Raw genomic sequence first — 12,056 nt, forward strand, 5'->3', positions numbered from 1 at the left:
AATCTCGTATGACTCATATTGATTCTCATAAAGTGTGTGCTTGCGCATTTTAAGCTCGTGTTACTCACGGAGATGGACAATGTAGATACAATTAACAAACCATGTACAAGTACCTCTAAAGTGTATTGAGAGGAGGACTTGAGTCTGCTTGTTTCTTGCCTGTGGTGCCGTCGTCCAGATGCTGTCAAGACTGAGTGCTGCCCCTCCCATTGGTTTGCTGGAGCACATCGTTTGATCTGAGATCAGGCTGTCCCTCCGACTGCAGAGCCCATGTGGCTACCAAATGACAGGAGTGGGTAGAGCTGCACAGCGGAGCTTTAACCAGAACAGGGTAATATTCATTGGGTATGCCGGAGATCAAGTATAATCCCCTATACACTGGGAAGGGAATGTTTCATTTCATTTTGGACCGTTTCACCTTACAGAACCGCTTCAGCTCTTGTCTGATATGAAAGGTTTGCTGGAGGCGTCATCCTGAAAACAGTGCCCGAGTTGCAACAAGCTTCTTGGGTGGACAGAAACCCTAACGCTACTTCGATATGGAAGCAAATATATTTTATCCCAAATAATGGAAAACACTCTCCGGGTACTCCAGCTTCCTCCCACCATCCAAAGACATGCTGGTTAGGTTCATTGGTGATTCTAAATTGGCCTTAGGTGTGCATGTGAGTGTGAATGGTTGTCTGTCTCTCTGTGTTAGCCCTGTGATAGACTGGTGACCTGTCCAGGGTCACAGGAATAAGCGGTTACAGAAGATGAATGAATGAATGAATGTCCATCACAAACAATTCAAGCTTAGTTTCATAAGGTCCACAAAATATAGCAGTGGGTTCCTCCTTAGTGCCCTGCCATGGACGTTCGGCTCCCCGCAAACACGCACAATGACCTCCGGATGAAAGACTCAATAAAAGAGTTGTCAGCCAGCTTCAGTGATTCCTTTGAGCCTTTCATGTTCACCGTTACTTCCTTGCGTTTACCTCACTGAGCATTCTGTGTTGTGCCAATGGAATCATCCCAGCTGGACCCATCTAGTGAGAGTAGTCACAGAACTTAATTGTATCCATTTGTAAACAGTTTGTCTAACTGTCGACTGATCAATATGCAAACTGAGATTGCTTTGCAATCCTTCCAGCTTTATGCAAATCCCCAATTGTTCATTGTACGTTGTGTGAGATTTCCTTTTTTGTGAGGCATGTTTCACATTAGCAGATGCTCTTTGTGCATTGAGGAGTGTCAGAATGCCCGAGTATCAAACTTGCTCTAACCCACCTCCAATCTTGACTGGACTCCAGGTTTTGGTAATGTCTGAATCCAGTTAGCATTAGTTAATGTCAGTAGCCTAAGGATTCACATTTTTCTCTTCAGTGTATTCAAAAACAGTCCAGTGATTTATCTGTTATTAATTAAACCAGACCGTTTTTTCCATAACTGAAACTGAGATGACTATTTAGGCATATTCTAAGATTTATACAACATGAATCTTTTCATGCCAGTGTCTCCAACTGAGGGGGATTTTAGTTTCTCATGCTGAACAGTAGAAATCTCATTTAGTTAAACAACATTTCTACTGCACAGCATCATGAGCCATTTCTGAGAAACATGAAGTAGAAAGTGACTTTGGGTGACTTAGTGGTGTGGTGGTTAAAAGGGACATACTAGGATTTATTTTATTTTCATACTGTTTACTGTGAATACAATGATAGAATAATGCATGTTCACATTAAATGTGTCTCATATGCTTAGGCTTCAGACTGCTTTGATCACTAGGCATCTAATGCTTTTTCACTGCTTTCCTCCCAAGCTGACGTCAGCTCACTACGGTCATGCTCCAGGCACAGCACTCCCTTAAAGTCAAGCTGAGGTTACTATAGGACATGTACAGACAGATTTGAGAAGTTGCCACTGCTAATCAAGAATAAGAACATGCTATGGGTTTTTGTAACGTCCACACCAGCACGATGATTCAGTGGTTCTTACAAGCAAAGGCTTCAGCCAAGCCAGGGCTTACTGTACTTAATAACTAAGTAGCAAAATAAAGCGCACACACATGTGTAGACAGAGGGATGCACATCTGTAAACATGCTATACAATAGTAGCACACAAATGTATGAGTGGTAATAGAGAATAAATTAGATAAGAAATTAGAGGATAGGTGCCCAGGGCATCATCCTCCAGCAGCCTAGGCCTATAGCAGCATAACTTTTTATCAAAAAAGGGTGTAAAAAAAAAGTCTTAAGCCTAATCTTAAAAGTAGAGCGGGTGTACACCTTCTGAATCCAATCTGGGAGCTGGTTCCACAGGATAGGAGCCTGACACCTGAAGGCTCTAACTCCCATTCTTCTTTTTGAAACTCTAGGAACCACAAGGAAACATGCAATCTGAGAGTGAATTGATCTGATGGGATGATATGGTACAATGAGGTCTTTAAGATATGATGGAGTTAGGCCTTTAAGGGCCTTGTATGTAAGCAGGAGGATTTTAAATTCATCTATTCTGGATTATACAGGGAGCCAATGAAGAGAAGCTAAAACTGGAGTAGTATGATCTCTCTTGCTAATTCCTGTTATGTGCTCTTGCTGCGGCATTTTGAATCAATTGGAGGCTTTTCAAAGAGTATTTTGGACAGGCAGACAGTAATGAATTACAGTAACCCAGCCTGGAAGACACAGATGCATGAATGAGTTTTTTCAGCTTCACTCTGAGACAGGATGTTCCTAACACCAAGGTTTTTCACAGTAGTACTGGAGGCCAGAGAAACTAGGTGATTAGATAATGAATCTCTGAGATGTTTAGGACTAAATACAATGACTTCTGCTTCATGTGAATTTATTAAGAGAACTAATTTACAGGTTATCCAAGCCTTTATATCTTTAAGGCATGCTTGGAGTTTAACCAGCTGATTCGTTTCATCTGGTTTCATGGATAAATATATATAAATATAGCTGGGTGTCATCGGCATAGCAATGGAAATGTATGCAAGGTTTCTGAATAATATTTGCTGTTGTAATTTAGTTGTATAGAAATATAAATGTAGCAGACAGGGTTGCTGAAAGAGTAAATCAAAAAAGTTTGAAAGCCTGTGTGCAGGATTTAGCGAAAAAGAAATGCAGTGTTAACAATTATATTAATGTCATTAGTATATAATCAACTGAAACTATGAATTGTTGTGTTTTCAGTAGCTCAGAATGAGCCCTGCATGTGTTCTCTTCTTCCACAGAGCTCAGCATGTTGTACCACCATGATTCTACAGTAGCCCACAGCAGACCAACCCGAAAACAGACACTGTGGAAAGGCTTTGTCCCCAGTGCTTGGACAGGAAGGGGTGATAGAGGTGTATTGAGTTGGTTTCTATCTCAAATGTCACTAGACGCCAATAAAGCCGACACAGGGGTCCAGTCACATATTAGCTTCAAATGAACTTTGGAATCTATTTCAATGCGGATCCAAGGATTTTGTCACCCCTTGTCTGCTTTAGCACATTGGAAGGACATTAGGAAGGTTTTTTTTTTCAATGCCATTAACAGGAGAAATGACTACAGCAAAGACCGTTTTAATGTTCACCAGAGTTGAAGTTTAAGTTTTACATGGAAAAAGTATAACTTCATACACTCTTTCGAAACACTTCTCTAATAAGCCTCAGATTGTTTCAAAATGCTGCAGGGAGAGCATTGATCGGAATGAGCAGGAGAGATCATATTACCCCAGTTTTAGATTCTCTTCACTGGTTCCTTGTAAAATCCAGGATAGCATTTAAAAATCCTCCTCCTTGCATACAAAGCCCTTAAAGGCCTAGCTCCATCATATCTTAAAGACCTCATTGTACCATATCATCCCAACAGATCGCTTCACTCTCAGGTTACAGGCCCCTCTCCTGTGGAACCAGCTCCCAGATTGGGTTCAGGAGACAGACACCCTCTCAACTTTTAAGGTGTTTAAGGTTGGGTTTAAGACTTTCCTTTTTGATAAAGCTTATAGTTAGGAATGGCTCAGATGACCTTGAACCATCCATTATATATGATGCTATAGGCCTAGGCTGCTGGACTTCCCATGATGCCCTGAGCACATATCCTCTATTTTCTTATCTAATTTATTCTCTATTACTGCTCATAGATTTGTGTGTTACTACTGTATAGTATGCTAACAGATGTGCGTCCCTCTGTCCACACATGTGTGTGCGCGCTTTATTTTGCTACTTACTTATTAAGTAAGTCGTGGCTTGGCTGAAGCCTTTCCTTGTAAGAACCACTGAATCATCATGTATTTGTGTGCTACTACTGTATAGCATGATATTAGCTGTGTGCCACTCTCTCCATCTGCCTTTTCCTACCTCCCTCCTCCTTCCATCCTTCCCTCCTCCCCGTGTCTCTGACCTGGAGTTGTGTGTTTCTGACCTGCAGAGCTCTATACCACTCTTTCATCAACCTGCCCAGTGTTTATGGCCTGCAGTTATCCACTCCTGCCTCAATGCATCATTCTCCAACCTCTTATATTCAATCATTATAGCAGCCACCTCACCTGCAATACCCAATAAATGTTTCTACAATTAATATTTTAATTGACAGCTCTATCCATTCTTTTTTCTTCATTATCAGTGTCTGGTGTAACATGCATCAGCTATATTTTGTACTCTTGTTTCTATTATAATTACTCTACATATATGCTTTAGTCAGATGTATGTATCTATGACAGATGGATGTTTATCTTGTTCCTCCTGCTGCTCCCCTCTCTCTCTTTCTATCTGCCGGCCGGCTTCAAGCAGACAGGACCCTCCATGTGAGCTGGGTTCCCCTTGAGATTTGTTAAAAGGATTTGTTTTTTTCTTGCCACCGTCACCTTCGTGCTTGCTCTTCGGGTTTCAGGCTCTGTAAAGCATCTTGAGACAATTTGTATTCTTATTGACGCTATAAAAACAAATGTAATTTATTGCACTGAAAATGAATTGTACTGTATCTCAGGGTAGTAAGTATCAGTGTCCCTTTAACGTGATCTAAATGAAAACATTCCCAGCTACCGGGACATATGATGGCAGCTCTTGCTGCTCATCACTGATAGCGTTTGGCAGAGATGTGGTAGTTCAGCAGAGAGTTTCAAAAGGACCCTGTGTGGGACCTCATCTGGCTCACATCAGACTAGTCAGATACGTCCTGCTGGGCTCTCGTCATGCTCTGCTCCGCCTGTTCGAGAGTTTTACTGATAAAAGGCAAAGCTCTCCTGATAGGAATCAGGGGATTTAACCAGATCCTCGGATCCTGCAATGTCCTGAAACCTGAGACAGCACCTCCCTGGAGTCAATGTGTATCGACTAGAATGAGAACAGTACCGGTTTCTGCAGGTGTGTCAGTGGTGGTTGCAACACAGTTTGACTGATGACATGTTTATTGCAGGACTTGGCATGACATCGGCTGTAGTTTACAGGAACTGTCGTGTCATTTATTTTTTTAAGTATTCATTCATTCTAAACAACCCACTACAAATAAGAAGGGCTACATACGGGAACCCACTACTCAGATGAGTCTGAGGTGAGATTTCTTTTTTGACATTTGTAACACAGAGAACAAAAAAAAAAAGAATGTTCTGACCTTCACAATGTATCACAGCAGTCCTGTAACAAATGTTGTCTTTGTGAAACTTTATCATTTTAGATCATTGCTGGCATATGTGATTTAATACTTTGGTCCTACATATACTTTAATGAAGTAGACATACTTACACTATACACTACACTATTTCTATTAATGGCTTTTTGGTAACAAGTATACAAACCAATCAGCCACAACATTAAAACCACTGATAGGTGAAGTAAATAACATTGACCATCTTGTGTCAATTCAATGTTCTGCTGGGAAACTTTTGGACCCGGCATTCATGTGGATGTTACTTAGACATGTAGCACCCACCTAGACCAGACCAGACACCCCCACCCCATAGCAATGACACAGCTGTTACTAAGATACAGTAGTGCAGGTATATTGGGGAAAAAAACAAAGCTAAAACTGGGGTAACTGCAATTTTTGGTTTTAGTTTAGTTTTTTGGATATACCATGGCCTGAATGAATGAGAACCTTCACAGACAGTACTGTAGCTCACTTTGTACAGTATAAGAGAAACTAAATGACCAAATAAACAGTTTAAGTAATGACATTGGCAAAAACATTAGAAAAACCCTTAGATCTCTTACACAACTATCACAGATGGGAGTATGAATTGAAGATGATCACAGTAAGTCACAGCAGACCACTCAGCTACTCCACACTTTCACTCAGGGCTTATTTGCAGTCATTAAATCACATGATTTATTGCCCTTTGATATGTTGTTTTTCATTTATCTAAAATGCTCATGCCCTGTTGTGAAATGTTTCTTTCCATAGGCTGATTATGAACGCCAGCACAGGAATGTTCCCAAGGCTGGATTGCTACAAAGTCTAAGTGGGCAACTGCCCCAGGCAGCCACCTTTGTAAATGAACTTTAAATGTTTTTGGCAACAGGCACAATTAAAGTGAAATGATAACGGTGATTCATTGTTACATGTGGTAAAATGTTCCCAGGAACTATGACTGAGAGTTGGAGTGAAATATACCAGAACAAAATAACACAAAAACCTGAAATCTTTCCCCTCAATTTTATTTCTTTTTAAATAGAAAACCTTGTCCGTTTGGACAGAGCTGAAAGACCAAAAATACAAAAAAGTCCGAGAACAAAACAACAACAACAATACTATGATGACAGCACAGTAATTGATCCTGTTATCAGTGTTAAAAATACAAATCGGCCATTCATGTTGGAATGCTGAAACAGGAGCATTTACCGAATGGAGCGCTACAACATACAGTACCTGTCTATAGGCAGCACAGGCAGGAGCAGGATAGTGATTCAGACCTGCCATGAGGAAATACTCTGCCATCAAACCTGTAACACAGGACCAGACAACATGGGTTTTCACATCACAGCTCCATGGAATCAGCACTGAAGCCACACCTCTGTAGACAGGAATGAACCACAACACTTTTTATTTCGACATAAAAGAAAGTGATTTATAAAAAGAGACAGCGACGTGTGACTCGAGCCGGCCAACCAGAGTGCTGCTCCCATTTCAACCCACTGGCATAAAGGCCAGACCTGCTCCCACTTCACCCATCAAAAGGCCTGGGATAGATAGAGCTTTTGTGTTTACCCTCCATTATACAGTCAGTTTCATGTTTGTGCCTGCAAACACCACCCACACGCAAACATGTACGCGCACACACGCACACACACACACACACGTACACACAGGCAACATGATACCTAAAGCAGACTGTGCAAAACTCTTTGGTGATAATGAGTTTAAGAAAAGGAACAGGGGGAGAAAAAAAAACAACTATCCCACAACTGGCATGGTATACAATCTTTCCCATATACATATTTCAACAGTCAGAGTGTAGAAAACGGAGCCTGCAAATTCAATAAATTAGACAGCGAATAATGAATTGCAGATATCAAATCCAGCAGTTGTGTTCACAGAAATTAATAATACAGAAAAATATTAAAAAAAAAAGAAAAACAGTAACAGTGTTAAATCATATTACGAAAACTATAAAAGTAAATGGAAAAGGAAACAACTGAAAAGGAAAGAAATCAATCTAAATGGCCCTTCGTAATCATTGAGACAGCTGTGATTTGACTTTTCATTCATGGATTGTTGTTTAGAATCAGTCTTTTGTAAACATTCACAATCAGAAGTTGAATTTTGTTTCGAGCACTGTTGGTCTAAGAGTACATGGAAATCAGTCTGTTTTCTGCACATAAGACAAATAGAACAATTACAGACAGTGACTGAGTACTTCACTGAGGTACATATTAATAACCCCTGCCTTCCCCATTTTCCACTGTATTGACAGATAACATTTAACAGGCTGAAGGAGCCTCAGGCCCCTGGTGTGATCAGGCTCATACAAGATTATTGGTCAACAGTCCTTCTACCTTCAATCCAAGCGTGTACTTCCAAACTGTCTTTTTTTGTTCATTATGGCATTTCTATATATTTTCTTAAAAAAGACATATTTTCAAAATATATCCACATAAAGTCTTTCATTTCAGTAAAAATAAATTAAGCGGTGAAAACACCACTAAGGAGGAGGAAGTGAGCACAGAACATATTCAGGTTCAGTTTCTGACAGTCTGCAGCCCAGCTTTTCTTACGCTGTCCTAACTGAGCCGTTATTGCTGGCCAGTCTCCTGAAGCCGTGGTCGTTCTTCTCCAGCCAGAGCTCAGCCAGCTGCTGGGTAGAGCCATGTGATGAGGCTTTGGAGCCCAGGCACATCTTATACTGCTTCGCCTCCAGGTTGGGGTCACATATGACTGGGTGGTGGACGTGGACTATCCCCGTGTCTGTGCTTCTGAACAACTTAATCCCTGACTGGACAAATTTATTATAAAGGTCCACGTCCTCTAATCCCCACCCCTGTATGGAGGTATCAAAGCCTCCAGCTCGAACCAAGTCTCCCTTGTAGACACACACGATCCCAAAGCCGTAGTTTCTCCACAGGCCTGTCTTGGAGGTGAAGACGTAGTGGTTGTTGCTAGGGACCTTCCCAGCGTACACCACCTTGGGGTCGTACTGGCTGAAAATGATAGGGAAATAGGTCTGCTCACCCAGGGCGGCATTGGTCCGACATCGCTTGAGGAAGTCACTGGAGAAGAGCAGATCTACATCACAGTAGAAGAGCAGCGAATCATTAGTGAAGTGCAAGGAACCCACTTCCAAAGCCAAAGCCCTGGAGAAGGAACCATCCACTGGCTTTATCTCCATCTCGGCCCGAGGATACTTCATGTGATACTCCCTCATCAGCTCCACCTGCTTGACACGCTCTGTGTTGTTGTCTGTGCTGAAGAGCAGAATCAGTAGTTTGACGTTCTGATTTGGGATCAGACAAACTCGTTCAAAGTTAGCCATGAAGCGTACAAATATGTCATATCGCCCTGACAGCGGCACCAAGATGTTGACTTTCTTCTCTTTTGGTTCCCTCTGGTCCTGGCCTGAGGTAGCCAGCTTGAAGGGCACCAGCATCTTCAGGGAATTGGACAGAAATGAGAGGGAATCTGACTCCTTGTTGATGTGGCTGGCCAGAGCTCTGGCATCCATCTCCTCCTCCTCTCTAAACTGGATCTGGCTGAAAGTCTGCTGAAGGTAGGCATGCCTCCTCACGGGAACTGTCATGGTTTTTCCTTTGTGCTTCTTATACAGCAGCAGGAGATCCAGCACATATTCTGCCCCATATAAGGGATTGACTCTTCTGTATCCATACTGGATTTCTTTGAAATCAATGACACGGCCCCGGGTCTTGGCATTGGCATTGATCATCTCCATTACTTGCATGATGATGTCATCAAGGGCCTGTCTCTGAGAGGAATCCATCCCACGTCGGGGTGGCTGACTGTCAGATGATGAGAACAGGTACTTCCCAGTTAAGAACTCCCACTCCAGGACTTCCTCTCGCTGACGTGGGTGGAAGCGCATAAATGAGGGCGGCACACCAAGCTGGAGGTCCTCCCGGCTGGGTTCAGCTGCCCCGTAGCGTCCCATCTGGACAATCTCCCGATGGAGCTGAACGGTTCTGTGGCGCAAGTCTGCGATCTTGCGACTAAGCATGTAACTATGTAAGCGATACTGGTAAGGAGGGTTCTTGTTGGGGTGGAGGGTGATGGCCCGATGGATCTTGCTGTTGTGGAGATCCCGTATGTAGCCCTTCTTATTTGGTTCATAGTTCTCATAGAAGAGCTGCTGCATCTGTGAAGACAGGAAATAGATTACAGTCAATCCCACTGAGTTTATATATATTCCACTAGCGTTATACAGTATATTATATATATAACACTAGGGATTTACTATTAAATGTTAACATTCAAATGCAAAACATCAGTTTTGTCTGTCCCTTCATACACTGCTAACTGTGACATGACACATGTCCGAAGGTACAGGCCTAACCAGCAATTTCTGTTCCCAGCTGTATGCAGAGCCATGATCTGGCAAAAACATGATAAGCACTGTGCTATAAGTATTGGTGTGATGAGCTTCATTCTGTAAAGTGTAGTCTGAAGTGATCCACCCAATAGATGTGATCATACTTAAAGATATTCTTTAACATAAACATGGACCTCCTTTAGCAATGTTATTTTACAGTCAACTCTTCATTCCAAGATGAAGCCTCCGATGTTATTCCCTAAAATACTCGTTATTCTTTTTTTATTGTTTTATTAAAAATGTGTGCAAAAATTCCATGAATTCTTTCGTTGAACAAGCAGACGATAAATATGGCAGCAGTTAAGCCCTGCATCTCTTCATTCCTTGAAATTCCAAACATTTAATGTAATCAGTTATTCCTCTTTATAGACCAATCGATGGTCTCCAAAAGTCTCAAAAAGTGTGTTGTACACTGCACAGTGCACCGACTGCACAGGCCACAGCAGACAAGTATTTACTGCAGAGTGCTGGAGCTTTACAAACTTACATTTTCTGGAGGCTGAAAAAGTAAACACACTGGGACAGCTGTTTTTGAGCTGCAAACAAGAGCTCAACCATGTTAAAGAAGGCAATGTTTGTGACGTTGCCTCCCAATGAAGGGAGCATCAGAACGGCTGCTGCCCAAAAAGTCTAATTTGAGAGGACAGCTCTGGAATACAGCCACAAGCCTGATCCCCAGGGAAAGGCCATACTGAGAATAAGACAGGACGGCCCTGAGAGCACTGGAAAGTGACACCTAGAGCTAAATACGATCACAGGAAGTGCCTAAGTAACTCTTTGCTTTTCCATGGCTTTAGTCTGCATTCCTCTGCACCTAAGAGAGGGCAGCCAGCCAATCAAAACACACAGTAACCATATCATCGATGGACGTCTTGAGCCAAGCTGTGCCTCAAGTGGTGAAGAAGTATTATTAACACCTCATTTATCCAGATCCTTACAGATATATCAATAAATATCACCAAGCGGAAGTACTCTCCTCAATCCAAAGATGGAGATTTCTGCATAGCGAGCTTGATTACACCAATGAGCTGTAACATTAAAACCACTGACAGGTGAAGTAAGTAACATTCACCATCTTGTGACAATTCAATGTTCTGCTGGGAAACTTTTGGACCTGGGATTCATGTGGATGTTACTTAGACATGTAGAACCCACCTAGACCAGACCAGACACCCCCACCCCATAGACACTCCTTAATGGCAGCAGCCATCTCCAACAGGACGCAGCCTGACACAGGCACATACACAAAAACAGTTTAAGAACAACTAAGCACAAAGTGTTGACCTGGCCTCCAAAAGATCCCCTCAACCCATAGGACCCAAAGGCCCCCACTAAAAACATTCTGTTGCCAGACACCACAGGACACCCTCAGAAGGCCCACGTCCATTCTCTGATGAGACACAAATGTTTTGGAAGCACAAGGAAGACCTACACAATACTAGGAAGGTGGTCATAATGTTATGCTTGCCTTATCTACTTTCCTTCATTTGAGACAGTTTGCCAAATTGTCATCAGACAATGTAACAGGATCCCACATACAGTACCTTCCTAATTGTTTCATTCATTGGAGAAGGTTAGAGTTGCCTCAGAGTAATTTATGAGGCCAGTTCCGTTGATAGACGCTGGATAAGAGCTCAGACCGTATCCAGCTGGGTAACACCAATGGTCATCATATGACAGACAACAGCTCAGGATGTTTTTATGTCTCTCTCCTGTGGTTTTTCGAAATCATTTGCACCTTTCCTAATTGCATGACCTCAGTGCTGCAACCCACGGCTCATTAGAGCAATTTCTTCACAGCCATTTACCTCACAAAATCCTGTCCTGCTAATCAACAGTTCTCTAACAAAGGCAAGTCAAGATAAGCTACAAGTTAATCCTGGTAGCTGAGGCCTGGTGTACTTCATTTCAGCCATTAAGGAGATCATTCTTGAAGCCGATGATATACAGAATGGATGCGCCAAGATATCAAACCTAATACTGAACTCACATATTAACAAAGAACAGTCAACACACATTATATTAAATACGAATGAGTCACAAGAAAGGCTTGC

The 12,056-nt window shown here is 42.2% G+C and overlaps 1 protein-coding gene across 1 annotated transcript in view; it reads right to left on the bottom strand.

The window, feature by feature from the left end:
- Nucleotides 1-6,442: 6,442 nt before the first annotated feature.
- The window catches only part of chsy1 (chondroitin sulfate synthase 1), a 44,494-nt gene continuing 38,880 nt past the window's right edge, over nt 6,443-12,056 (bottom strand). Inside the window, exon 3 of the mRNA XM_084541303.1 lies at nt 6,443-9,768. Within this exon, the coding sequence (XP_084397429.1) occupies nt 8,176-9,768 (1,593 nt within the window). The 3' untranslated portion in view covers nt 6,443-8,175. The remainder of the gene's footprint in view (nt 9,769-12,056) is intronic.

The sequence above is a fragment of the Chelon labrosus genome (genome assembly GCF_963514085.1).
Source record: "Chelon labrosus genome assembly, chromosome: 3".
In the NCBI taxonomy this organism is placed as follows: Eukaryota; Metazoa; Chordata; class Actinopteri; order Mugiliformes; family Mugilidae; genus Chelon; species Chelon labrosus.